This window comes from Chrysoperla carnea, chromosome 1 (assembly GCF_905475395.1).
Source record: "Chrysoperla carnea chromosome 1, inChrCarn1.1, whole genome shotgun sequence".
Taxonomy (NCBI): Eukaryota; Metazoa; Arthropoda; class Insecta; order Neuroptera; family Chrysopidae; genus Chrysoperla; species Chrysoperla carnea.
Window position 1 is genome coordinate 116,768,104 of NC_058337.1, and position 22,273 is coordinate 116,790,376.

General features: G+C 31.9%; 6 protein-coding genes across 11 annotated transcripts in view; 5 read left to right on the forward strand and 1 right to left on the reverse strand.

Moving 5' to 3' along the window:
• LOC123290907 (salivary glue protein Sgs-4-like) overlaps positions 1–3,038 on the reverse strand; it is a 7,797-nt gene extending 4,759 nt beyond the window's left edge. The window contains exons 1-2 of the mRNA XM_044871279.1: positions 2,859–3,038; positions 2,109–2,685 (exon numbers count right to left, since the gene is read on the reverse strand). Of these exons, the coding sequence (XP_044727214.1) occupies positions 2,156–2,685; positions 2,859–2,958 (630 nt within the window). The 5' untranslated portion in view covers positions 2,959–3,038 and the 3' untranslated portion in view covers positions 2,109–2,155. The remainder of the gene's footprint in view (positions 1–2,108; positions 2,686–2,858) is intronic.
• LOC123293811 (leucine-rich repeat extensin-like protein 3) overlaps positions 1–9,992 on the forward strand; it is a 25,447-nt gene extending 15,455 nt beyond the window's left edge. The window contains exons 2-5 of the mRNA XM_044874748.1: positions 5,979–6,494; positions 6,773–6,949; positions 7,415–7,792; positions 9,661–9,992. Of these exons, the coding sequence (XP_044730683.1) occupies positions 5,979–6,494; positions 6,773–6,949; positions 7,415–7,792; positions 9,661–9,923 (1,334 nt within the window). The 3' untranslated portion in view covers positions 9,924–9,992. The remainder of the gene's footprint in view (positions 1–5,978; positions 6,495–6,772; positions 6,950–7,414; positions 7,793–9,660) is intronic.
• LOC123290910 lies at positions 6,526–22,273 on the forward strand. Of its 4 annotated transcripts, none has more exons than XM_044871284.1 (3): positions 6,526–6,713; positions 6,773–7,069; positions 22,258–22,273. In XM_044871284.1, the coding sequence occupies exons 1-2, from the start codon at positions 6,653–6,655 to the stop codon at positions 7,030–7,032; spliced, it is 321 nt and encodes a 106-aa protein (XP_044727219.1). In that variant the 5' UTR covers positions 6,526–6,652; the 3' UTR covers positions 7,033–7,069; positions 22,258–22,273. The 4 variants fall into 4 exon arrangements, 3 of the variants coding, with proteins under 3 accessions (XP_044727219.1, XP_044727218.1, XP_044727220.1); XM_044871283.1 differs by lacking the exon at positions 22,258–22,273 and adding an exon at positions 7,415–7,944 and having other exon boundaries at positions 6,773–7,078; XM_044871285.1 differs by lacking the exon at positions 22,258–22,273 and adding an exon at positions 7,415–7,944 and having other exon boundaries at positions 6,526–6,707; positions 6,773–7,078.
• Positions 10,684–12,027, forward strand: LOC123290908. Of its 2 annotated transcripts, XR_006534906.1 has the most exons (4): positions 10,684–10,815; positions 10,886–11,222; positions 11,446–11,568; positions 11,670–12,027. XR_006534906.1 is itself a non-coding variant. In XM_044871280.1 (3 exons), the coding sequence occupies exons 1-2, from the start codon at positions 10,743–10,745 to the stop codon at positions 11,209–11,211; spliced, it is 399 nt and encodes a 132-aa protein (XP_044727215.1). In that variant the 5' UTR covers positions 10,684–10,742; the 3' UTR covers positions 11,212–11,222; positions 11,670–12,027. The 2 variants fall into 2 exon arrangements, 1 of the variants encoding a protein (XP_044727215.1); XM_044871280.1 differs by lacking the exon at positions 11,446–11,568.
• LOC123290909 lies at positions 13,157–13,801 on the forward strand. The gene is made up of 2 exons (XM_044871282.1): positions 13,157–13,322; positions 13,396–13,801. The coding sequence occupies exons 1-2, from the start codon at positions 13,274–13,276 to the stop codon at positions 13,674–13,676; spliced, it is 330 nt and encodes a 109-aa protein (XP_044727217.1). The 5' UTR covers positions 13,157–13,273; the 3' UTR covers positions 13,677–13,801.
• Positions 14,735–19,136, forward strand: LOC123290906 (galactose mutarotase-like). Of its 2 annotated transcripts, XM_044871277.1 has the most exons (8): positions 14,735–14,976; positions 15,065–15,127; positions 15,718–16,158; positions 16,812–17,161; positions 17,537–17,746; positions 17,993–18,195; positions 18,330–18,558; positions 18,813–19,136. In XM_044871277.1, exons 1-8 carry the CDS (start codon positions 14,883–14,885, stop codon positions 19,074–19,076), a joined length of 1,854 nt encoding a protein of 617 aa, XP_044727212.1. In that variant the 5' UTR covers positions 14,735–14,882; the 3' UTR covers positions 19,077–19,136. The 2 variants fall into 2 exon arrangements, with proteins under 2 accessions (XP_044727212.1, XP_044727213.1); XM_044871278.1 differs by lacking the exon at positions 15,065–15,127.

Genomic DNA, 22,273 nt, shown 5'->3' on the forward strand with positions numbered 1-22,273 from the left:
TATTGTGCCGAATATGAGTCGATTGCAATATAACACAATAAGTAGATATATAAAACATTAAAATCTGATACTGAGAATCTCGTGAGAATAAATAATTACAAAATTTTTCCACGAATAAACCTGCATATATCCAAGAATAAGAAGTATTTAGTTTGTCCGAACTATTTCACTAAGCATTTTGCTGCTCGAGAATGGGGCTCAAGAATGTTTTACTAAGTCACTTCAGTCTATATGCGAGCATTATCCATGTATCAATTTTTTTTTTATATTTTGCAGAATGCACGTAGAGTTACTTCCGTCATCTCATCGAATTGCACGGCGTCTCTCAGCTTACGCCTAACTAAAATATACAAGTAATAAAAATCGAAATGAGAACCATATTTTCGATTTTTATTTTTTGCAAATAATTTATATTTTAAAAATGCAAACAGCACACATACACCGCCAACAACAAAAAATCCATTAATTTTTTTTGTTTTAATGTAAGTGTAAAAAAAAAATGTTTGAATTTTATTTGTGGGAATAAATTTTTAATTGTACATTAAGGGCACATTTAAGCTATTCTTTATCGTTCAAATAAATTGTATTTCACATATTATATGATGTTACCTAATTGACCGTAAGCCCATAATGAAGTGAAATTTACATGATAGTTTTTGTTTGCCTTCTTGAGAATTGATAAAGTTTGATAATAAAGAAATTTGAAAGATAAAAAAAATTGATACAAGAGAACTGGCAACGTTTTGGATAGTATTACCTTCCTTATTGAAATTAAGCGGAACTGAAATACGTATCCTGAGAACTGTTGTTTTAATTATCGTGAGATACGCGATGATAAAGCAATCGAATTTCTGTCTGGAAAATAAAACTACGTTACACAATTATTAAAGTAAATCGGGAAAATTACAACCACAAACTAAATTGGTTTTAAAATTTTCTAATTACTTACTAGAATAATAATATCTGGCGTGGTTTTATCAACAACACAAATAAAATTTACAAAATTTTAAAAATTCTCGAGAAATTTTTAGGCTACGGAACCCTAAACTCGCACTTGAAACGTATCTAAGAACATTCTCCATTAAATTACCTTTTTCTTTAGAGCTTTCTCCAACCAGAACCGATGTTGCAGATCATCGCCTACTTTTTAGTTGTTCCGGGTCCGGAACCCTAAACTCGCACTTGAAACATAGTTAAGAACATTAATTGCCTTTCATACGAAACGGAAAAACCTAATCGGTTCATGCGTTTAGGCGCTACGATACTACAGACAGACATACATAGCGGAAAACACCACTTTTTTTGGGGTGTTATAGGTTTTACCAAAATTCCGCCGTCCTAAAATAAACTTTTTCGTGCCGATGTTACTCTTTACACCAATTTTAAATCGTATAGAATAGAATTCGAAATTTAATCTCGAGCCACGATTAAAACTTATATTTTTTTTAAAGCAAATGAATTTTTATCAATTCTCAAAGCAGACAAGACGAATAATGAAAATTTCACTTCATTATGGACTCACGGTCTGTAATTCATTCCAACTAATAATAATAATATGTGAGTGGAAGAGAGATAAATAGATGAATATATTCGTGTATCGTTACACTTAAGAAAAATAAAAATAAATGATAGTTATGGGGGATTCAGAAGAATACAAGAAAAAACAGTGCTAATACGTGACTAAGATGAGTAGAGACGCAGATGTTTGAAACTCGCGATAACTAAGATTCTACCATTTTCATTCTGCATTTCCATCAAATTACAAGTTTTGGCGGATAAAAACTGGTCGCGCTGATACTTATAAACAAAAATTGCTGGACCAAATATATCTCATTTTTTATTTGGGCATGTTCACTTTTATAATGTTAAGAAGTTGGGTTTGAGAATAATTACATTATATAAAAGCATCTGCAATCTACAAGGCCACACACGTTGAGAAGTTTTTGGTGCCTTTTGGATCATATAAGGCCTGCACCGATCTATTTAGTGTCCATATAAACAGTTATACCTACCCTACCCTTTTGATTAAGAGCCTTATGTGGGACACTTTAAAAACATTCTAAAAATAAATCTATTTTCTATTTTCTCGTCTAAATAACTCATATTACCTTGTGTTAAAATTTCCAATAAAATTGATATTTTGGTTCAAAAAATATTAATGCTCCCAAAATTTGCGATAACATTTCAAACATTTTGGTTTAGCATTGATGCAGTGGGGTGGTAGTGGAGGTGGTTCCTCAGGGCAATCTGGAGGATGAACACAACATGGTGGAGGCTTTGGAGGACATGGTGGAATCGGGCATATTTGTGGCGGACAGGTCAATCTTTTACGAGGGCAACATTCTGTGCAGCATGGTTCACAGCATGCAGGTGGAGAAGGAGGACATTCTTGCTTTTCATGTTCTTGTACTTCTCCTGTACTTTCTATATCCGGGATATTCGCATTTAAAGTGTTGATGCCGCTTGCGAATTGCGTGTTTCCATTTGGATGTGGTGCCCTTCCGTTTGGAGGCTGTGCGTTTATATTTGGAGTTTGTGCGCTTATAGGTTGTAATTGTTGCATATTTTTGCTTAGAGACTGTACATTTCCTCTTGGAGGTGGCGCATTTCCGCCTGCAGGTTGCACATTTGCGTCTCGATGTTGATTAGTATAAGTACGGATAGATGGGTTAATACTTGAAATATCTGTTAAAAAATGATTTATGGTTTACTATCACAATCATACTGATATTCTCCAGGTGCTTGCGTATAATACTTAATTATTGCTTGAGAGATTATTAGAACACCTAGAGAATACAATTTCTAAATGAAAAATTGTTCGATTTTGAATCACAGAAAAAAATAATAATGTTACTTACCCAACACTTTTTTATTCGAAAATAATTTTGCTAAACCTTTCAGTAAATTCAGTGGCCCGGGACGCATTAACTGGCGTCGCCACATATTAAATATTGTCATTGTTAATTACACAGAAGATTTTCATTAAAGACTGAGAATTTTGATTAAATAGAATGCCCAAAAAGATAATAAATGTCAAAAATTTCTTTGCTAAAAATAATTTCAGTTTGTTTATTTCAACATCTTAGTTACGGTTAACAAGTTTTTGTTTTAAGTGGAGGTTGAAAAGAAATCTCAGTTATTTGTGGAAACTATGTGGTCGAAAATATCGTTATTAATGAAAACAAAATTATGTTTTCTCGAATTGTATTAGAATCCTTATTAAATTTTGTTTGGTAAATTTAGCGACCCTTCTTAAAAATGCTCCTAGAACATCAGGAAAAGACCAAATAAAAACAAATTAAACTCTTCTGTGAATTTCATTCAAATTATAGTCAACCAATCTTAATGAAAGGGCCAGATGATTTTTTTTCATTGCGTAAACAATACACAATTTATTACAACGAAATATTAATAAAAAATTCATTAACCGCGTTTATCGGATCTTTCGAGTATTATAGTTTACAAGAATCACCATACTTTGCTCAAATGTAGAGGTTAAGCCGTTCGTCGGAAATTATTTTAAAATAGAAAAAGTCTGTCATCATGATTTTAAAATATTAAAAAAAAAAAAACTTTTTTCAAATCATGTTTCATAATCTTTTAACAATAAAAATTATTAAAAAAATTTTCAGAACTTGCTAACACCTATTCAAATCATTTTAGTGGGGCTGTAATTTAGTATGATTTAGTTTTTAAACCCGGAGTCAAAAAGGGGGTTATTAGTTTGGCCGCCATGTGTATGTGTCTGTCAGTAGCAACATAGCGCCTAAACAGATGAGCCGATTTTTGTTTTGTTTCGTTTGAAAAGTAATTTAATGGAGAGTGTTCTTAGTTATGTGCGAGCTTAATGTTCCGTACGCGGAGCAACTAAAAAATAATCCATGATCTTCAAAATCGGTTCAGTTTGGAGAAAGCTCTAAGGAAAAAGGTATTTTAATGGAGAGTATTTATTAAATTTTGTAAATTTCACTTGTATAATCAACTAGATTACTCACAAAGAACAAAATACCAGAAATTCAGCCTCCTTAAAATAAACTATTGAAAATGTTGCCAGCTTTGATACACCAATGTTCAATGTATTGTAACATTTTTTTATCAAATAAAAATCATAAACTTTTGTATTATCAAATTCGACATCGGTATTCCCAAAATACACATCGATTGTTATTTCTAGTAAGTAGATAATAAAATTTTCTTGTATCATTTCCCACCATTTTCCAATTCGATAATAGTGTTATGAATGAAATGTTTCTTGTTTTCTCTTTAAAAGTGTTATTAACATAAATTGAAATGCTATTAAAAGATACATGTCGTATGATAGTAGTGAACATTGTGAACAATAGTTTTACCAGGTACATTATACATATCATCTAACCCTGGAGATACATGGGATAGCAGCAAACGATGGTATAGCATGGCATTATTAGTATAGACCCATATAGATAGTAGTGTAGTTACAAGTAATAACCTTCCATAATATAACAACTTGGAAAACATTAAATAGTATTTAATGCAGATATAAACACCTCAACTTGTGGTATCCCTAAGGAACATTCACATGAGATACGTGCCGTGAATCTAAACTGGGATATACACTTTTATACTTATAATAATCATATATTTTAGGATACATGAGCATGTTTACCTATTGTTTCATAGTAAGGAAAACTTATTAATGTATTATACAATATTATTTTTACTAGTCGACCCAAATCACAATTGCATTTGGTTGCGAGATATTTAACGATTGCGTCGCAAAATTGACTTGGAAATAATTTAATAAAAAACGTACAAATACTTTATGTCAGAGGGTAAGTAACGGGGTCACCGGCCAACGGGAATATTGCCAAGAGGAACCTTGGCTTCTATATTTTAACTAGTCGACGTGAATTAGATGTACGCACTCAGATTAAATTCCCTCGCATTTATATTATTTACATGCGATTCGAAGTGAAATTTATAAAATTTAATAAACCCCCCAGAAATTTTTCTGGTACGGAACCCTAGACTCCCACTTAAAACGTATTTAAGAACACTCTACATTAAATTGACTTTTTTCTTAGAGCCTTCTCTAAACTGAACCGTTTTTACTCAGTGCCAAGGGTATTTTGTAGGAATCGTACCCAAATAGTTTTTTTGGAAGTTTAATTCTATCTCTTCCAGAAAATTTCGATCTAGTAAAATTCTAGGACATTTTTTTTTCGTCATAATGATAATCGTATTTATCCAAGCGCTTAGAAATTATTTGGCCATACCAATTATTGTTTTCCGTGTTGAAAGAAACTGATTTAATTCTTTCTTTTATATAACAATTCAACTGATGGCATTTTTGTACTTGTCTCAAATTGCCTTAAATTCAAACATTTAACTTGTCAACGGATAACTGTCAAAAATATTACTGTCAGTTTGATTCGACAAAATGCATACCTAACTTGATTTCCCTGAAAATGTTCAACAAAAACAAATCCCAAAGATATGTTTACGAAACCAAGGTGTCTATAAAATAAGGCAATATCAGGTCGTGACAGTTCATCACTTTGAACTCGTTAATTGGGCTGGGGAAAAATTCATTTAAATCTTTTTTTTTTTCGGTTTAACTAATTTCAAAATTTATGTGTGATAATATAATTAAAAAAGAAAAAAAATATAGATAATGTCCTTTTTAATGAAAACATGGCGGTTGGTGGTGGGAAAGAATCTGGTTCAAACGGCTGTAAGCAATGCGGTGGTAAATAATAAATATGAGTGTAAGTAAAAAAGATAAATTCTTTCTAATATATCCAAACGTGGGCCAAATTTTTCTTCTGGAGGCCTCTTGAATATTTTAATGTTGGGAAATAACAAGAATTTGAAAAATTCAAAATTTCTTTTCCTAACAGCTGGCTAGACCTTGATCACTTTAATAAGTTTTTCTGTGTGTTCACTTAGGTACTATTGTCCTTTTAAATTGTTTTAAACAAACAAAATTTTTTTTGCAGTTCTGTGGAGTGCTTTGACAAATCGACGAAACATTGGAAGCAAATGCAATTGTCTTAGTTGTCAAAAGAAAAATGGAAATGGCGAATGTAGCAAACCTGCAAAACCACCTTGTTGCTGCCCGCCTCCGCCACCACCTTGCCCTCCACCTTGTCCACCACCACCATGCTGCTGCCCACCTAAACCGCAGCCACCACCACCACCGCCACCTTGCCCATGCCCGCCACCACCACCCCGATGCCCACCACCACCTTGCCAACCTCCTCCACCACCACCTCCACCAAGATGTCCTCCGCCGTGCCCTCCTCCATGCCCAAAACCATGTCCACCACCCCCACCATGCCGCCCCCCATGTCCGAAACCAAAACCTCCTCCTCCTTGTCCAAGATCTAAACCTTGTCCACCACCTCCAAAGCCCTGCCCACCAATCACACTACCATGTTGTCCACCAAGAAAATGCCCACCTCCAGAACCACCATGTCCGCCAACAACGCCTACCTGTTTACCACCAAGGAAATGCTGACTTTTGCAGTTTTGTTTCTAACAAGCTCGCATACTGGATCGTAATTATTCAACTGAAAAAAAAACCGAACATTATTTAATTTGACATTTGAAAACAAAATCATTCAACAACACGATTTGAATCATCATCATTCATCAAAATTTTTGTACCAAAATGCTTTCCAAATATGCACCGACAATGGTTCTTGGATTTGCAAGATCACGGCCTGGTATAAGTAAGCATTTAATTTGTATTAAATTTTTATTCTAAAATTAAATTAATTTTTTTTTACAGGTCTGTGTTTATGTTGTTTCAGTAACAAAAAAAATCTACCTGAATGTGAAGAATTAAAAAAATTTCCTCCACAAAAACGAGATTTCATACCGCCTAAAGCTCACCAAGAGCCACCATCATTTTCAGATCCTCCAGATAGCGCCGACTTCCCGGATCGAACACAAGAACCAACAAGATGTATTCCGAGAGATAAACCGGTAGATTCTCGTATAAGGAATTTACAAATCCAAAAACCATTATCAAAACTAAAACCAGATTAAAGTAATAGATTCCTCCAGTTCAACGATAAGTGGGATCTAAAACTAGGTAAATTTCAACGTCACTTGGTAACTACAATTTTTGGTAAACATTCCTTACCAGCTATTTCAAGACAATTAAAAAAAATTATTATAAAACTAATATCGAGTAGGTTTTATTATTTTTTAAAACAAAATACGCCCTCATTTTTTTATAAATCCAATTTGAAATCATTCCTTCCAAAAAATTTTCGTGTAACCATCCAAAAAAAAACCTCCCGCACCATGTTAAAAATTTCAAGATGTAGCCGTACAATTCAAAAAATACAAAAATTATCACCAAAAGGTTTGGAATACTTTGATTTCACTTTAAAATATTATTCCTCCTTTTTATTTAATTTTCCAGATTTTGCAAGACTTCGTAAATTTTGTGTAACGACCGATCAGTATTATCCAAGACCGACAGGACCAACTGGAAGAGATCCACCTGAACGTGAAAGGAAAATTCAACCACGTCAAAAACCGTTACCATGTCCAAGTCAACCATGTGTCCGTGACGATTATGTTCATTGTAACATAAGACGCTGTCAATGTCCACAACCAATTTCAAATCTGAAACCAGAAACTATGTCTATGAAATCAGAACTAAATCCAGATCATCCTCTTATGTATCATAACACACAACCAATGTATAGAGAAGAAAAAACTCCATATCCAGAATTGATCGAAAGAAGATATCCGTGGGAATCTAGAGGTCAAAAAACCTATTGTCAACAGGACCAAAGTAGAGTTAGTAGAAATCGTGATGATGCACCCGCACAATTCAAAAAGGTTTCAGAATAACTGTGTATTTGGAAGGAATCGACTAATATTGGTGGAGGGTTAACAATAAGACTGAAAAAAAATATATAATTGTAAAAGACACAAAAAATAAAGCAAACGTAATCATAGATTCTCTGATTTCTTTTTTTAACATTTATTTTTCAGATTTTTGCGTAATAAAATTTTGTAGTGATCAACCCTCATAGCTGTAGATGAAATCGTGCCAATTTTATGAAAGAAAGATTTTTGATTATATTTTTTCGTTTTCGAGCTTTCAAAATGAAATTGTAAACGAATTATCGTGCCTCGTGCTTAATATTCAAATTGCAAATTGATGAATGGCGTCGTTTAAAAGATGCATTTTTTTTTAAATAAATACACAATTCTATCAATTTCGGTGTAAATACTAACAAAAATTTTACTACAGCAAATTGGTGCGACAGGTCTTGGACAGTACAATAGAATAAAAGTGATGTTTTTATCCTAAGATGTATATTTAACGTGTGTAAGCACGTTAAATTGTAAAATCAAGAGTTTACTTCTGACCGCAACAGAGAGATATTCACATTCAGACGATAATCACTGAATTAAATGCGTTAAATAAAACCTGAAAAGAAAGAACCAAGTCCAGTAGTTTACATAGCGACTTTAACAGTCGGAATTTATTTTCTCAATATCGAAAAAATTCAAAATGCGAATTTTGTCTAAGCAACTTTTTTTTTTCGATTTCTTGAACCATCTCGTACGCAAGACGCGTACCAAATTTTGGTTAAATATTTCAAAAAAATTGAGCCACACTATGGCTGTGAAAAATTTCAAATCGATATTCCTATAAATAACGAAGATATGAGAATGTCTGCATCTTAAATGCGTCACACTGCATATAAAAAAATCCTCCTAGAGTTTGTCAAGCGAATATTCAGTTTAACACCGAGCTCCGTTGTCGTTCGGAGGAAATTGCACATATGAAAGAGACAAAGAATAAGTACCTACCTTTTTTGGAGCAAACCTTATTACCTTATTACCTTATAAACTAAATCTTTATTATTTCAAATATCCAATTTGGCCCCGGCACCTCTTACATTAAAAGAAATTATTTTCGTACTCAGTCATCAAAGAAATTATACCTTCTGCCTATATTTTATCATTGTGGGTAAGCTCATTTTATTAGTATAATAGAAAGACATTGAACTTTTCCGCACGCGGACCTAAATTCCGTTCTGCACGCAATGTATAAATGGTACAGTACATTACATTTTAATATAATCTCGACATGAAATATTTTTGCTTACAAAATTTTGAAAATAAAAACTTGTTCAACATTCAAAGTTGAACAATATTTTTGCATCACCCTGTAAAATAAAAAAACATAATCAAAAGAATTGTTTATAAAACAACTGGAAACCAAGGTTTCCATTTATTGATACTCTATAAAATTATGGCAGTTCAAACTTAGAACTCATTAATTGGGCTGGGGATAAGTTCATTCAAATCATTAATTTTTTTTCGGATGAAATAATTTCAAAATTTATGGGTAATATCTTCTTTTAAAAAGAAAGGACAAAACAACAGAAAATGTCTTTTTTAATTAAAACATGGCGGATGGCAGGAGGAAGAAATGTGGTTCAAACGATTGTAAAAAATAATGCGGCGGTAGTTGATAAATATGTGGGTAAGTGTGAAAAAAAAAAGATAAAATCGTAAAATTTTAGAGGAGGAATACATAATTTTACCACACTATAAAACTTTCCAATGGCTTAGACTGGCAGATTCACTCATTTATTCCGCGGAAAAGATTGATTTTTTTACTTGGTTTTTCTTTTTCAACAGATTTGTGGAGTGGTTTGACATCTAAACGAAACATAAGCAGATGTAACTGTCTCGCCTGTCAAAAGAAAAATGGTTGCAAGCCTCCAGAACCTCCTTGTTGCTGCCCACCTCCACCACCACCGCCTCCACCTTGTCCAAAGCCTTGCCCACCATGCTGTCCCCCGCCCCCTCCACCTCCTCCACCATGCTGTTGCCCTCCTCCGCCACCGCCTCCACCACCACCTTGCTGCTGTCCACCACCACCACCTAAACCAAAATGTTAATGAAGGCTTGACAATTACTTAGGAAATTTATGTAAAAAAGACACCAAAAATAAAGCATAAAGCAAATGATTTGTGATTTTTTGGTTCATTTCTTTCAGATCTCTCTAAAGCCATGTTTACATTGCAATTGCAAATAACAGTTTTGATCAATAACAGTACCTGTCGAAACCAATAGTATTATAGCAAGGATTCAAAATGCATTTGTAAAAAGTTCAACGAAAAGTTCAAATTTTAGGTTTTCATAACTTGAAGACAGATACTGGTTATGCTAGGGGAATATTTTGATATTGGGAATTATCATCTTTTTACAAAAGTGAGTAAAAGGGATTGACTTAAGGATTCTGAAGATTCTTTCTTCAATGCGTAAAACGTAAAATAGTCTTGTTAGTCCTGAAGGTAGTAGTAATTAAGTGGGAAAAATCGATCTGGTAAGTTGGGTTAAAGTACAGCGAGAGGTAAAAATATTTTTTACGGTTTTTGTTCGTCTTAAAACGAAAATTATTTTCAACACAATATAAATACGTGAAGAAAAAAAGTTTTTTCAAGTAAGATGGGAACATGTCATTCAATTCGTGACTTTAATGCTCTGCCGCGTCTAGTATCGTAATGTAAGTTTGAGGCAATTAATCCAGTAAAAAAAAAATTCAAAAGCGGTATTTTGGTTTTTGACTGGAGAAATCTAAATCCGACCCTAGAAGGCTATAAAACATATGATTATTTTTGTTTTAAATAAATACATTTTGTGATGAATTTCATTTTCAAATCAAACTTCATTCGAATCACAGTGTCAAAATTACCAGTAAATACATATCATATCAAATGTCTCGTTTAATTTCAATCCGTTTTTCGGCTTTGAAAAACAATGCGAGATTAATACAGAATATAACTCGAAGTAAATAATTTTTGCATCGAAATAAACAACAAAGCATACAAATTGTAAATTTAAAAAAAATATTTTTTAGATTACGTCTCGCCGCCGATTCCTCCACATCCAGATAGTTTATCATTTAAAGCACGAAAACAAATCGAAGATCGAGAACAAAAACGATGCTTGGAAGAGCATATATATCCACGACGTAACGAAACACCTCCACATACCGGTGATCGTAAATTTAAACATGAAGATTTTCCAAGTCATATGCACGATGAACAATTAAAAATTGAAAAGAAAAATATAGAAACGAATGACCCTACCGATCCAATTCATAAAAGATATCCTAAACAAGAAAAATGGACGGAGAAGCCACCACAAAGTCCTTCACCTCCAAAGAAAACAGACGGTTATTAAGATTTAGATCTGTAAGTTTTTTTTCTTTTATGAATTCGTCAAAACAAAGTATGTTTTGGAAAAATTGTTTAAAATTATATGGTTAGTGACGAATAAATAATTAAATATATGTATTCGTTTCATTTAATTGACATCTCATTCCATCTCATTTTTCAAAATTTCCAGTATATTTTTCAAAATTCCACAAATAATTTCATTTAATTGACATCTCAATCCATTTTTCAAAAATTCCAGTACATTTTGCAGTTCACACAATGTCTAATAGAAATGCAGTACTTTTAATACACACGTTATGGAGCCGTATGGCATTTCGGAACTGCCATACATCTGGACGTTGTGGATATATACCTCAAGGAGGTAATAATTATTTCAATTTCAACTAGCGTTTGAATTTTATGTTTTAAAATTCAACCGTAAAGTTTTTTTGTATACATTTAATTAAAAAAAATTTTTTGTAGGTTTTATGAATACCAATCCTCAATCTCCATCACCGTTCATCAGAAAACATCTGAACATTGAAAAAGATCGAGCGATTCGACGATGTTTAGATGAAAATATAAATCCACGATTATCTCCAGTCCCACCACGTACACAGGATCGTAAATATCTACAATATGAATTATACGACAATGACAATAATCCAGCTGGCGAACGACAACGTAGAATTGATCGGCATAGAAGTTTAGATACAAATGACATCACAGATCCTGTCTATAATAAACGCTTTTACAAATGATAAACTGTTTTCATTAAAATGTATGCATTTCTCCGATATTTTGCTGTTGTAATTTTTTAATAAATTAATTTTCCATCCAATTTGTCACATTTTATTTTCGTATTACAGTTATGATGCTGAAAAATCCACAGGCCTATACTTAGCCAGAGCAAAAACATTTCGACTGGTTGGATATTCGATATTCGACTAAAATTGCTCCGTTTTTTTATCTCTAAATTACGTGATTACAGTCAGATATCGAGCATGAATTATGTATAGTTAATCGATTCGTTTTTTATTTCATACACTCAACGTACACTCGGATAATCGAGTATTTGGGGTTTAAATCGAAAACGGTTTTCCATACCCGATAACATCTAGATAAGAGGTTGATGTTCAAACGCCTGTGCAAATTTTCTTGAATCATTGCTAAAAACACTCTGATTTTGTGGCGGAGATTTCGGAAATAGTCTTGCAACTATGTAATTACCATTTTTAACACTCATAAAACTAAATTTCAAAAAAAAATTTTCTCAATTTCGAGTTTAGTTAGTGTAGCTCTAGACCGACGAGTTACCTAAAAGACAATGATGCCGATGAAAAAAGAGATGGAAGATATTCCTCCTGGCTACATTTTAGAAAGAATGGAAATGTGTAAACTATTTTTCACTGAAATTATTATCCGTTATGTAATTCACAATAAGCTATAATTGTTTCAAGGAATTTATTTAAAATATCAAAATATACTTAATTTTGATAAAGCATTTGACGTAGAATTTGACAAATTTGTATCATTATAACATTTATACGATGAAAATGTACCGATTTAGTCAAAAACTTTATAAAAACTTGAAAACTTTTAGGAATATCAGACAACTCCCCCCCCCCCTCCTAATGAAGATATAAAAAATATTTCCAGTTTTCTGCTATTTAAATCGACAAGAAACTTGATTCTAGATTTCTTAGAAACATTTTACAGTGCGAGTTGGTTTCTAGTTTTCTAATTTCATCTATGTAAATTTAATAATTTTGAGAAATAAAATATCTTAAGAAAATAGTTTATTATTGAAAAAATTCGTCTTCCATTCTTGATAAATATAATTATTCTGTTCAAAAACAATTAAGTATTTGTGGCATTTCGATTGAAATTAGCGCCATCCCCGATTCAAAATTCTATTGTTTAATAATAATGACATAATTATTATTAAAGGTATCTAGATAATATTGATATAAAACATTTTCGGCATTTCTAGCCGACGCAACCATTGTTATTTAAATTTTCGGTAGTATTTTTCAACCTCCCTTTCTTTAATGTCAAAATATTCGCTATTTTAGATTTCTGCGGGGATGTCACACAGGCAACTTTTAAGCTGCGCATTACAACAACTCCATTCCGGTAAGTCAAAACGTCAATAATATTAAATTTACGCTATTGAGTAAATGATTCTTTTTAAATTTGTTGTTAATAGGAGTTTTACTGCGTCAAGTGCATGTAACCAATACTACAAATTGTAACTCAATACTTAAACCACGACGCTTGCAATATGGCGAATTTTTGAATGATATAAAGGAGCCTTGGCCACATGCATTACCAAACAAGCATATCTTCCCACATCCACCGTTGCCTGATGTAAATCCCCCACATAAGAGACCAGCACCATTCCCAAATGAACCGATTCAACCTCAACCAAGAGGGTGGGGAGAATATTGGTACAAAGGTGAACCATGGCGTCGTCCATTTCCACGTTAATATATGAAGGAAGCTGCATTTAACAATGAAGAAAGCGACAACTGCCTTTACGTGTGATATCAATCAATCATATGTATTTATACATTCTTGTAGAATTGTTTCATTAAAAAATATTGCAAACAATATCCAAGATGGTGTTAATTTATTTGTATAATTAGTAATTAAGCATAAATTTTTTTGTTTTTGTTAAATTTAGGCAAATTCCCATCCAAATTAGCAATGTGGTAATTTGGATGGAAATTACGTCTCACTAAATTTAATTAATTTACCATGGTCAGCGTAATTTCGAATCAATAAGTAAAATCTTTAAAAAATGTGTTGACTGATGTTTTGCTTTAACAAATGTTCAAGAATAGTATCATTTAATCTTGAAAATTTGTAGTTAGAAAACGAGTTTTATTAAATTATTTTGTAAATTTTACTTGCATTTATTTGAAAGGACAGACTGTATTCTAGTATTCCATTATCACCCTGCCAACAGAGAGCTAAAAAATTATAAAATTGAAAAACTATCCATTCAAAAATAGCTACACAAAAATATTCTCACAGAAATTTTTATACTTGACGAATTAAAAGTTTTACTTTAACGAGTATGTGTAGCGTGACGAATTAAAAGTTTTACTTTAACGGGTATGTGCAGCGTAAATACCTTGAAGAAAATATAAGGCTAGAAAGAAACCGCATATTCTTAATAGGAGAATATATGCAACACTTTATGACGGTGGAGGCATGATATACTTATCAAAGACTACAAGAATCTTAAAAATTCAGAAAGCATGATTGAAGACAATATTCGGCAAAAATCATATGGGGTTTCTTCCATGAAAATTTAGGCACTCTTGCTAGCATCCTATATTTGATCGGATGGAATTTTTTACACTGAAAAGTTGATGAAGTGAACCATAAAATTAGCTATACTCATTTCGAATAAGAAATACGTAAAAATATAAAATGATATAAAAACAAAAATATTTTTTGGTTGCCAATAGAAATGACAAACCTGAATCGTATTTGTTATGTTGTTAAACAAATGAAATCATATCGACCATAATTTAGAAACCGTTCACCATCTTCAGATGAATTAAAATTTTAGTAACATCATTTTTGACCATCAAAAAAAATTATTTTCCAAATTTTAAGTTCTGTATGTAAATAAAAGTTATCAAAATTCTATCCAATACATTATGCACGCTGTCATTGACCAATATGGGTCGCCAGTCATTGAAAACATTATGCGGTCACATATCCGATATAAGTAAACTACGATCGAGTCTCTGGTGTAATTTGGATCACATACAAAGTAAATTTATTTTATTTCTGTCCAGTTAATATGCCCGTTACAAATGGATTGTAAAAGTGATTTTGAAATAATTGTAATATCGTTTCAGATCTCCGATGCCCAAGAAAAAAGTCCAAAATTAAAAGTCGCAACATTTTTATTGAAGTGTGTGGTGAGTTTGGTTTTTCTAAAATATCCCACTTCCCATCAAACTGTAAACATTTTTAACCAAAAATTTGCAAGTGGAATTTTTTTTCAAATCTCATTCATTCTTTTATGGAGGTGATGTTTTCTTCGTATTAAGTTATTGTTGTAAATAGCTTGGAACAAATTAAAAGAAAAAACTTGTCAAAATGTTTTTTAACCTCTGACCAAACCAGAAGAGCACGAGTTGGACCTCTTAGTCCGGTATGTTTGTCGATGGTATGAGGATCCCAAAAAAGAAAACGAATTCAATTAATATAACTTGAAATGCTGAAAATAAAATGCTGTTTTACGACAAAGATGTGTTAAAATTTTCGGAATTTACATTTTACCCATTGAAGAAATTATACAAAGTTTGATAGGAAGTAAAATATTTTAGAAAACCCAATTCACCTCTTTGTATCTTTTTATCATTGCATCCAAAATTAAAAACTTTATAATTTTAGACATTTAGAAAATCTTCTCATGCTCATCGTAAAGTACAATATCCTCTGACTTTTTTTAAGTACACAATAGAGTCAATATGGATATAAAAATTATTAACATTTCTTCTTTTAGAATTATCCAGAAGAGCAAAATCTCCAAATGTTTGTGAGGATTGTGGCGGAATTGAAGTTGTGGAAGGAGAAAAAAATGCTGAGAAAATGACTGACACTGTTGTAAAAACAGTGAGGCAACAACATGCTACGAATGGTATTCAACAAGAACCTGATACATACACAAACCCTTCAGAGAAGTATATTAAAGAAATTGAAACAAATCAACCTCAAAGAATTGTTTCTCGTTCAACGAATAGCGATGTTAGTAATTTGAAGAATGATGTTACTAAAAGTTTTGAAAGTGAAGAGGACTGTGGATGTAAAGAAGCAGAGAAAAACAGGCTTACAGGAGGTCCCGGTAAACCTCCAGACCCACCGTCTACAAAGAAACTTGAACCAATTAAGGTTGACATGGCTTGTTTGAGACTAAATAATGAACAAAAAATAGTCCTCGATCAAGGTAATAAAAATCTTAATCTCCAATTTTCTCTTGGGGGTAAAATGGATCAAAGACATAAGAAAATAAAGAAGTAGGCTTGCTTGAGTAGTTTAACCATTTTGATGTCACAATGTCGCATCATTTTAAAATGAAAAATAAATTCGTTTGTTGTACAACTGCGACAACAGCTCCCAACAGAAATTTTGCCAATCGAAACACGTATGACATTCAGGATTGTTTTTTATTTGAAAGGTAATGATTATTGATTGGGATATATATTAAATCGCAACCTTGGACCTATAAGTCACTTAATAATAATACACTTAATTTTTTTGTTAACAAAAGGCATTGCCAACCCTAAACGTAAAAATAATTGCAAGGATTTTACAGCATTCAAAAGAATTGAATATTCATTTATTTCTTAAAATGTTCCACGAATTGTCTTAACAATGACTTCATTGCAGCAGACAAACGCAAAACGATTAAATATGAAAATCGAGTCACGAAAAAAAATCTTGAAAATAGGTTTTGGCCTCTTGTGGCGATTTTATCACTACCTAATCAGTACTTTTCAAATAATAAGGCGCAAATGCGACTCGATTGACACAAAATTCTATTAGTTGTCTGTTTATCTTTCGGCAAAGCAGCTGAATTTGATTTTTGGCACATTTCAGGAATTGTTGGAATGCATGATTGTAAACTAACAAAACGAAAATATGAAATTAAAAAATTCATTTGGAAGAACAAAGCAAACAATACTGAAATTGAAGTCATAACATTGGGTGCCACTGTTACTAGAATGGTTCTACCTGATCGAAATGGTATGTTAAAAGATATTCTGTTGGGATTCGATTGTCATGAAGATCATATAAAAAATGCACATTATTACATGGGCTCAATGATTGGTCGCTGTGCAAATATGATTTCAAATCCGATATTTCAATTTGATGGTGTTTGTTCGAATTTGTCGATTAATCGAATGAAAAAATATCACTTTAATGGTGGCTGCAGTGGATTCAATAAGGTATGTGCACAGGATTACAGGATTCGATGATGGTTCAAATTCTATTAAAAAGTAAACGGAAAAATTAGATATAGTACCCGATCGGCAAAAATGTAGATTCGCAGATGCGGATCAATAAATATTTGCGGATACAGAAATAAAGTAAGGTACTCGCAAAATTCATAATAGTCTGATTATTGTAAATTTTTATTTTATTTTTTTATTTCTGTTAATTTCACTTCGTAAGCATAAAAAATATCGCATATGGTTCGCTTGATTGCGAATATCCACGGATACCGGTATGAATATCCGGAACGTTATACTAATACATATCCATTACCAAAGCCTCCTCCCAGTTAACAATTATCCATAAATATAACTATTTATTAATTTTAGTATGTTTGGCATCCTTACGTATGTAATAACAAAGTCATATTCAGTCATCATTCAAAAGATGGTTCTGAAGGTTATCCAGGGGAATTGTTAACAACTGTAGCAATGGAATTAACACCCAAAAACCAATTTGTGATTGATATCAAAGCAAATACTACGGATCCAACGATTTGTAATTTAACCAATCGATTACTATTTAATTTATCGAGCCATGTAAGTATAAACTGTTTTTACTCGAGCTTACCAAGTCAACTATAGTTTTTTTACGAATCCGAAAGACATTTTTTTACTAACTTCGCTGATCTCCCTCCTTTCCAAAAATAATATGGGTTTTAAATTAACAGTCCCTTTGTTTTCTGTATAAAAATGTTCCTAGTTTCGTGAAATTCTTTAATATGATGGGTACATAAACTAAGCCGCCAGGCATGTTCGTTAATTAATAAAGCTTCAATTTTTTAGGCCGGTGGTAGTTCCCAATTAAGAAGACACTTAATGCATGTAAATTCAGATAGTTATATTGGTTATGATGAACGAGGAATTCCTTCATGTGCTGCAAGAAGGACTCGTGACAGTGAATATGATGCAACGTGTCCGATAACTATTCATGACATAATGAAAAAGTGGAAGAATAGAGATTTTCGATCTGCATTTGTTGTAAATCGGTATGTATTTTTAATGCAAATACTTAACGAAGTCTGATTTTTACTTAATTAAGTAATTATAAAGATAATTTAAAACCATTTCAGACCAAAATTTTTCTCGCGCATTACCAATAACTTTCAATTTCTTTTTCTAGTGCGACGAAGCAAGATTGTTGTCTTGCTGCTCGATTTGTTCACGAAGTTTCTGGACGATATCTGGAAGTTCACACAAATCAACCGATTATTAACATAGATTTTGGATATGATTTACCCCGATCAAATGTGCCAGTGAATGAACGATTAATTGGAAAATGTAAAGTTCGTTATATAAACAATAGTTCGGTTTGTGTACAGCCTCAAGGATATCCGGATGCCATTAACCATGTAAGTTTCATATCATGCAAGCGCGATTCTCCGTACAACGACAAATAGCTAATTTTACGTTGAGTTTGTCAAATTGGGAAGTATTTGTGATTCACGGATTTACTAAAATTTCTCGGCGCAGTAGCTCTGGAAGGTTTCCAATTTTCAATAAAATGGACTGAATATTTTTCACTCACTAGTGAATTATGGCTACGCTTGCTACATATATATTTTATTTCTAAAAAATTCAATAAAATATTTTCTTTGTATTACAGAAAGATTTTCCAACTACTATTTTATTACCTGGCGAAGTATATCACAATAAAATCTCCTACGAATTTGGAATCGTAGACAAAACAGCATATGGGCCTGTAAAAACCATAGAAATTTGTGAGAAAGTTAAAGTTCAACCTGATTGTTGTAACAAACTTGAAGGCGACACCGTCGATTTTACATGTGACAAGGATTTATATTGTCGAGAAAAAGACGAACAATACACTCCACCACCACCAATGAAACCAAAAGATAGGTGTTGTTGAAAATAAATGTGAAATTCATAAAGATGACTCCATATTCAACTTTGAATTGTCATAGTAAATTTTGAAAATATAAATACTTCAATACCAATATATGAAGTTGATAAAAACGAAAAATCTTAAAAAATGTAGGAAAACGTTGTTTTTATAATGGCAATAAGCAATCGTAGTATAATATCGGATTAAGAAATGTATTAATTTTGATTTATACAGTAAACAGATCTTAAAATTTTGAAAATAAACTGTAATAAACTGCAAATTACCAAAAAATTAGTATGCTTTTTCATTTTATAAAATTTTCAGGCTTGACTACGAGATAATTTTATATTTTACGCGTTTAGGCAACTGAACTTGGAGCCACTGCATCTTAAATCGCCAATTAACGGCAAACAATTATAATTTGCTAATATATAAGTATTACTAAAGATAACTCTACGATTTTTCGACTTTCAATTTATTCCCTAATTTTCTAGAACAATTTTTGTATTATATAAACACGTATTTCGACTGCCAAGTATACGTATAGCGTATGTAAGTCGTTAATTTGCTAGCCGGTTACTAGTCGCAATCAAATATGAGCGAGATATAATATATATACTCGACTTACTGTTGAGTTTTCTAATCATTTCGGTCGAGTGAGAAGCCAATATTGCTCTGGAACATGCGCCACACTATATAAAACCAGGTGATACCAATGTCTGTTTTAAAAAATTTAATAAATAGCTATAAATATTTTTATATACAAGCGTTGATTTTTATCAATTGCGACACTTGAACGCCACCTGTTTTATTTAAATAATTGATCGGAAAAAAATCATATACTAGAATATTTTATATAAAATTGCGTCATACCCGATCCCGTTTATATTTTAAAAGTACAGTAAAACATCTTTATAAGCAAGCTTTTATATTAAATGTTGGCATTAAAAGTATATTCGTGGAAAAAATGTTGACGGTATTGAAGTAAGCGTATTACCAACAAAGAGTTTATATATAATCTCTATGATTACCAATTTTAATTTTTGTTAGTAAAGTGGACGCTGAAAACGACAACATGTAATAGAACTTTGTGTATTTAGTAGAAAAGCAATACATTCCTGGACGACTATGGAATATCGAATTCGGATAAATATTATTAAAATCAAATGTGGTGAAACGGTACGGGAAAATAAATTTTGTGGTTTAGAGCAGGAAATTTACTCTCCAGAACTCAAACCATTCAAAATAACTGAAAACCAGGTTTTCGGGTGTCAAAACTGTTTTGAAAGTTGCTAATGTTTAACAATTTAAGATATAACTAATTGTCGTATTTTTTCATTACCTAATATAAAAATATTACTTGGATCGTTATAGTTTTACCATCCCCATTTATTTATTATGTTTCATATTTTATAGATATGTTTCACTGTATTGCTGTATATATGTGTTTATAGTGGTATATACATAAATTTATATATGAATTAAAACATTATCCATCCATTCCGCATTCAACATAAATCTACCCATTTTAAATCTGTTAATTGGATATGAAAAAAGTTTAAATACTGTAGCGAGAACATTTCAAATGATGTATGTATATGTATAAATGTGTGTATGTGTGTGTGTATTCGTGTGCACTCTACAAATCAATTATTTCAATATATAAAAATAAATACAAAAAAAAAGTGAATACAGGCTGTTTTAAGGTAATTGTCGTGCTACAATATTGTTATCAAGTTTTGGATTATATGTGTGTTAAGAATAGACGAGCTTGTAGTGAAATAAGCCATAACTTTTGCCTAGATTCAATACCTTACACACACAATTGTCTACTAATAATTGTTTCTGTTACAACCACAGTCACATGATCGGATCGAATTTGCCTGTGTTATCAAAAAATCGAAATTTTTAACTTTATGACGTCATCAGAATCATAAAAATTTAATTTTGGTCTATCACGTCCAAATTTTATCCAATTTTGATAAATCAAGTATGTAATCCTACAAAATTTGGGCCATACTTTTCAAATTTGTGGAAATTTACCTAGCTATAATAGTTCTCAAGAATGGGGATTCCTGTTCTCGAAATTAAGAACATGAGTGATAGCTAGCGAAAAATTGACACCACAATAGAAAAGAATGACCAATAATTAGTGGGTTTCAAAAAAAATTTCAATAAGATCGGATCAAATTTGCCTGTGTTATCAAAAAAATCTAAATTTTTAACTTGATGACGTCATCAAAATTTTAACGTGTAATTAAAATTGATTACAAAACGAAGAAGTTATAAGCGATCAAAGATGTCCATCTCCTTTTAGCAAAGCAAAGTTTTATATATTTAATCTCTGTGGCGATACCCACGTATGACGTCACTAGTGGGTATCTTCTTCCTCTTTGTTTAATTAGGAATATTAAACGTGATTATCTTGCATACTTAATAGTAAAGATTTTTAAAAACCAACTTCACTTTTTGTGAAGTGAGAATTCTTCATGCGAATCGATAAAAAAAATTTAGTCTGATCCAATATTGCATACATCCTGTATAAATAAATAAAATAAAATGTATATAATAAAATAAATATCAATGCACACATTCATTTATATTCTTGTTTCCAGGTTGTTGTATTAGCAGTTTCAATGATGGTCTAGGAATGTGGATGGAGCTGGGGGGAATGGAATCGTTATAAAAACTAAGCACGTTTAGTAGCATTACAAAAAAAACAAGAAGTGTTACGAATAGTTTTTCCTTCTATTCTCTAACATTGTGCAGCAGTATGGTAGATAGTTGGTGGTTGAGAAATAGCGTTAAATTAGAGACGATATCCTCTACCTATGGGTACTCCCACCTCGTCGTCATATATTCCTATTTAACCGTATTCTCATTGGGAATAAATAAGTGAGGTTAGTGTTGGGGGCTTGGTGCATCAAAGATAAAACAACGATTACAACTAAAACGCAATTCTTTTGTGTTTTATATTGAGTCCCGGTCTGTTTCATTCAAAGTGGTTTTTTTAACAAAAGAATAAACAGAATGCATTTTGTTTTGATTTTTTTCCAAAGAAATTTATTTAACAGAATATCAACGATTTTTTATTTTGCTTTAATAAAAGCTCATTCATGTAACAAACAGCAGAGAAAAATCATTTTTCGAAAATGGGAATTATAAGCAGACTTAAATCTTAAAATAATAGCAAAGGTCTATGAAATATATAAATAACTAGA